Here is a 5,755-nt window from a genome sequence, read left to right on the forward strand (position 1 = left end):
CCTTCACCGGCTCCTGAGAAAGGGACGGCGCACTTATCACCTGCTGCGCCAACCACAATCGGCGGACTGGCTAAAAAGCCTGACCGACGAAATAAAGGTAGGGGATACTCCCCTGCATGCGCTGCCGGCCGATGAGCTTCCAAAGAGACATCGGGTGGTAGTGCATGTGGGGGAAGCAGATTTGACTGCCGAGGAGGCTATCAAGCTCCTCGACAGGCAAAATACGGGCCTGGGCGCCAGGGAGTGGGTGGTCGTCAGGGGGAGCGAAAGCAGGGATGCTGAGAGCGCCCACTTTGCTGCCCTTGTCGGCGACGCTTCCCTGGAGGCCCTGAAGGTCTGTGGGTTCTAACCCTTCTGCGGTCTGGGCCGAGCGACGGTTAGGTTACTCGGCAAAGAACGCAAGGAGGTCGCGGACGCGGAAGAAACCACGCGAGGGGGGCGGGGACTGCTTAGACATGGCAGGCCTCACTATCCCGCTGGTTCAAATTAACTTGCATCATAGCAAAAGCGCCTCGGCGATACTAGCCAGGAGCAACATGCTAACATGCAGGCTAACATGCAGACAGCAATAGCACTAATTCAGGAGCCATGGTTTCTGAGCGAGGCTATTAGAGGACTGGGTGGCTGTGGCACTGTCTTCAAGCCAAACACTCAGAAGAAGATAAGAACCTGCATAATTGTCAAAGGACTAAATGCTATTCTTGTGCTGCAGTTCAGCAAAAAGGACATCACAGTTATACAACTGAAGCTAAACCTGGCGGAGGGGACCAAGGACGTGCTCGTGGGTCAGCTTATATGCCCTACGATGCCGAAAACCCACCGCCACAAAAGGAAATAAAAGACCTGGTGGCCTACGCGGAGGAAAGGAGGCTCGAACTCCTCTTGGGTTGTGACGCTAACTCCCACCATATAACGTGGGGGAGCACGAATATCAACCCGAGGTGGGAGAGCCTCCACAACTTTCTAACGAACACTGGGCTTATCATCCTAAACAAAGGATCAGAACCTACTTTCATGGACTGCAGAAGACAAGAGGTAATTGACATAACGGTATGCACAAAGGGAGTAGCGGACCTGGTGAGAGATTGGAAGGTATCGGATGAACTCTCAGAATCAGACCACAGGCAACTACACTACACCCTGGATCACAAGGTAAGCGTAATATGGGGCCGAAACCCCAAAAACACGAACTGGTTGGAATACAGGGAGGTCCTGAAAGCTATACTGAAAGAAGCCCCTTCCAAGTTTCACTCGAAAGAAGAGTTGGAAGTGTCGGCTCAGTTCGTCAGCGATGCTATAGTAACAGCCTATGAGGTCAACTGCCCGTTGAAGCCGAAGTACGCCCCGATCGGGGCTCTTTGGTGGAGTCGAGAACTTGTCGGGCTCAGACTGGAGGTAAGAAGGTTACTCAACAGGGCGAGGAACTCAGGGGCAAAGGCTGATTGGGAAGCGTTTAGAAGCTCCCAACGGCAATATAGCAAAGCAATAAATGCAGCCAAAAGGAACAGCTGGAGAAACTTCTGCGAAGACATCGAGAGCGCTCCGGAAGCATCCAGGCTCTGCAGAATTCTCAGCAAAGAGGATTCATCCCGCCTGGGCTGCCTTAAGCTCCCCAATGGGAAATATACAACATCTATTAATGAAGCACTCAAACATCTAATGTCGACTCACTTTCCAGGTTTTTGGGAAGACTCCAACTGCAGCATGGGACGACACCCAAGGCTGAATATAAGCCTAAGGCATGGTCCCTAGCGGCGAGGGTCGTACAGCCATGTGGGGTCGAATGGGCGATTAAGATCTTTGAACCCTACAAGGCACCAGGACCAGATGGCACCTTTCCTGCCCTAATAAAGGAGGGAAGGAGTGCGCTGGTGGGTCCACTAACAAAGGTATTAATATAGCCCTCAGGCACGTACCACAGGCTTGGAGCGGGACGAGGATCGTCTTTCTGCTCAAACCAGGCAGAAACGGACATATTTTGGCCAAGGACTTCAGACCTATCAACCTTACATCCTTTGTCCTAAAGACTCTGGAAAGACTGGTGGATAGGTTTCTGAAAACAGGACCGCTGGTTGAAAGGCCTCTATCAGCTTCTCAGTACGCCTATAGGGAGGGCAGATCGACTGACACTGCCCTGCATCACCTTGTGAGCGCAATCGGAAGTCAGTTGGAGGCCAAAAGCTATGCGATAGGAGTTATAGACATAGAAGGAGCTTTTGATAGCACTTCAAACAAGTCTATTAAAGAAGCAATGATCAGACATGAGACCCCCGAGGCACTCGTGGATTGGACACAAACATGCTGAAGGGCAGAAACTTGACCGTCAGCTTTGGTGACACAACAGTAAGAGGGCGACCAGCCGGGGGCTGCCCGCAGGGGAGAGTCATTTCCCCTCTGCTGTGGTGCCTGGCGGTGAACAAACTCCTGACTATATTGAGAGAAGCAGGATTCCTGATCTATGGCTATGCAGACAACATAGCCATCGTGGTTAGGGGCAGCTTTCTTTCAATCCTCAAAGAACGGATGGACGAAGCCTTGAGAATAATACAAAACTGGTGCAGAGCCAAGGATCTGATGGTCAACCCATCAAAGACCACGACAGTGATCTTCACCAGGAAATACAAGCCAGAGCGCATAGAACCATTAAAGCTATGGGGTGTGAGCATCTCATATTCCGGCTCGGTAAAGTATCTGGGCACAGTCCTAGATACCAAACTGAGCTGGAAATTACACATTTGAGGAAAAGAGGAAAAAGTTTTACACCACTATGTAGGCTTGCAAAAAAGCCCTAAGCAAGAACTGGGGCATTAAATCCAGGATTGCCCTGTGGATCTACGAAACAGTACTATTACCTAGACTAACGTATGCAGCAGTGGCCTGGTGGCCCAGGGTGGAGAAAGTCGCAGCAAGGAACCTACTCAAAAGCCTACAAGGGAATTACTTAAGGGCTGTAGTGGGGGCCATGAAGACCATTCCAACAGAGGCGCTGGAAGTAGCCCTCTGCCTACCACCCCTGGATCAGAACATCATCTATCTGGCCAGACTTATAGCATACAGATTCATGTGTCAAGAGGAGTGGAGGGATACTGACCTCGGACACACAAGGCTCGGGCTTCTTTAAAACCCTTTCTCTTTAAAACAAGACTGTATTCCTAGGAAACATCAGTTGGCTAATACCTTTAGGGTGTTAATACCAACTAGAATGGACTGGAGACGGCAAGGCTTTCTCACTGGTCCGGGAGTGGACCAATGGTACACGGATGGATCGGGGGTAGGCGGCCGCTTCGGGGCAGGGGTGTATGGACCCACAATAGATTACAGAGAGAGCATACCTGTGGGTGGACTGGCCACGGTCTTTCAGGCCGAGGTGCTGGCCATCCATAGGTGTGCCGAGATCCTAACGGAAACAAGAAGGAGTCGGCACACTATATACATCTGCTCTGACAGCAGAGCAGCTATAGAGGCCCTTACGAAGACCACTATTGAATCAGCAGTAGTTTGGTAGACTGTAAGCAGGCACTGAATAGCTTAGGGGAAAAATGTACTTTAACCCTAGTGTGGACATCAAGGAATCCCAGGCAATGAGGTGGCGGATGGCCTGGCAAAGGCGGGGACGCAAACGGACACAGGTACACAGGTTGTCGGCGTACCTTATGCTGCAGGGAAGAAGACCATCAAAAGCTGGCTCGAGAGCGGGCACGTAACATTCTGGTAAGCGACCAGCGGCTGTAGAACATCCAAACAGCTAATAAGCCTCCCTCTGCGAAGCAGAGCAAACGAACTGCTATCAATGAGCAGAATCAAGGCGAGAGTTGGTGTGGGCCTACTCACGGGCCATGTGGCCCTCAGAGGTCACCTATACAATCTCAGAATTACCACACAAAAAGAGTGTAGATTATGCGGAGAGGAGAGCGAGGACCACATACACATTCTGTGTCACTGCCCCGCACTTGTCTGCAAGAGATACAGATCCTGGGGCGACATGTTCGTAAAGCCCAAGGATCTTGAAGACAAGAAGGTGAACAGCCTCATAAGACTGGCGACAGACGCCAGGCCAGGGCTGCTACAGTAACCTTGGTAACAAACGGGGAGTTACAGTGGTACTATATAGATCTAGGTGACGTTAGAGCCTTTCGTAGGCCCACCCGGTTTTTCTACTACTACTACTACTACTATTTCAGTATTTATTTTAAAATGTTCGGAAACATAGTATATTTAGCGGACATGAAAAAATCTTTACTTCATTTGTATTTCGACGATTTGTACGCCTTCAATTATAATGAGCAAACGACAATCTATAGAGGAAACGCATGAAGCGCTTTTGTTGCCGATATACGTCTGCTCTTATGCCTTTTGATCTTCTGTTTATAAAAGTGATAAATTGATTATGAATCGAAAAATTTATTACTCCAGAATAATTACTCATAAAAATTAATGAGATAATAATGTAATATTATATTATTACTTGAAATATGTGAGGTGCCTTCAGTATTATAATGTGCAGAATATTTGAAGCATAATTGTTATCAATCTACACAAATAATGGAGAAAATACGTAGGTTGCTTTAAAAGTTTTGCGGATAATACAGAAAACATTAATTATTTTAACCAATTTTTTTTTATTGTTTTTCAAAATATTCGCCTTTATGATCTATGTACTTCTGCATTCGATGGAACCAGTTCTGAAAATATTGAGCCCATTGTTCTTCAGTCACCTCAGAAACGAAGTTTTCGTAGGCTTCCACAGCCGCTTCCGGGGTATTAAATTCCAATCCATGCATTTTGTCTTTTATGTATGGAAATAAAAAGAAGTCACAAGGTACCAAGTCGAGACTATAAGGCGGATGAGTCATCAATTCCGTTCGTAAAGCGATTAAAAATTCTGATATTTGAGATGCGTTGTGTGATGGTGTATTGTCTTGATGCAAAATGATTCGTTCTCTTGGTCGTTTCTCGCGCACTTTTTGAAACACAATTGGCAAACAAATGGTAGAATACCATTCAGCATTGACTGTGCGACAATCCTCTAGCGGAATTGTAGCAAGATGACTAGTGCGTTTGAAAAAAGAAGCCACCATTTTCTTGCCAGAGCTTCGTCCGCGTCTCACTTTCGTGGATTTCTCCTCTCTTCTTTGAAGACCCATTGAGCCGATTATCGCTTGCTTTCTGGCTTGTAATAATAAATTCAACTTTTGTCACCTGTTACGATGTCGTACACTGATTTTGCCCGACCGTGGTTATATTTTTTTAGCATTTTTTTTTACACCAATCCACACGCGCTTTTTTTTAAGCCTCCGTTGAATTGTGTGGTATCCACCGAGCGCAAAGCTTTCTGACGGCAAGATGATCATGCAGGATGGTTCTGATTTGGGTCATACCTATGCCCAATGATGCCTGAATATCCCTGTATGTGCATCGGTTATCTGCCTTTATCATGTTGTGCACGGCATCGATATTTTCTGGAGTGACTGCAGTGGCAGGCCGTCTTTCACGATGCTCGTCTTTGAGCGAAACACGTTCACGCTGGAACTCGTACCACCGTTCAACAGTCGCCAAGGATGGTGCTTCATCGCCAAACAATCGCTTGATTTTTTGCGAAAACTGTTGTCGAGTGAGATTGTCTTTAAAATCGTAGAAAATCATGGCTCGAAAATATTCGCGCGTTAATTCCACTTTTCACAAAACTCACTTTGTTTAAAAAATTACTAAACAGAGACAACAGCATATGTTAAAAATTTGTAAATGCTATTTGGAC

At 47.3% G+C, this 5,755-nt stretch overlaps 1 protein-coding gene across 1 annotated transcript; it reads left to right on the forward strand.

Annotated features, from left to right (window-relative positions):
• Positions 1-2,523: 2,523 nt before the first annotated feature.
• LOC105449095 lies at positions 2,524-4,072 on the forward strand. Its single transcript, XM_011688092.1, has 5 exons — positions 2,524-2,682; positions 2,774-3,075; positions 3,157-3,493; positions 3,557-3,711; positions 3,769-4,072. The coding sequence occupies exons 1-5, from the start codon at positions 2,524-2,526 to the stop codon at positions 4,070-4,072; spliced, it is 1,257 nt and encodes a 418-aa protein (XP_011686394.1).
• The last annotated feature ends 1,683 nt before the right edge of the window (positions 4,073-5,755 follow it).

Source organism: Wasmannia auropunctata, unplaced genomic scaffold, assembly GCF_000956235.1.
Source record: "Wasmannia auropunctata unplaced genomic scaffold, wasmannia.A_1.0 LD336078.1, whole genome shotgun sequence".
Classification (NCBI taxonomy): domain Eukaryota; kingdom Metazoa; phylum Arthropoda; class Insecta; order Hymenoptera; family Formicidae; genus Wasmannia; species Wasmannia auropunctata.

What these genes read in the sequence shown, in the direction of transcription:
- LOC105449095 (XM_011688092.1), top strand. Translation starts at nt 2,524, where the DNA reads ATGGACGAAGCCTTGAGAATAATACAAAACTGGTGCAGAGCCAAGGAT. An exon ending in GCATCTCATATTCCGGCTCG is followed by an intron (nt 2,683 to 2,773) that starts GTAAAGTATCTG and finishes ACCACTATGTAG; the next exon opens with GCTTGCAAAAAAGCCCTAAG. An exon ending in AGCGGGCACGTAACATTCTG is followed by an intron (nt 3,712 to 3,768) that starts GTAAGCGACCAG and finishes CCCTCTGCGAAG; the next exon opens with CAGAGCAAACGAACTGCTAT.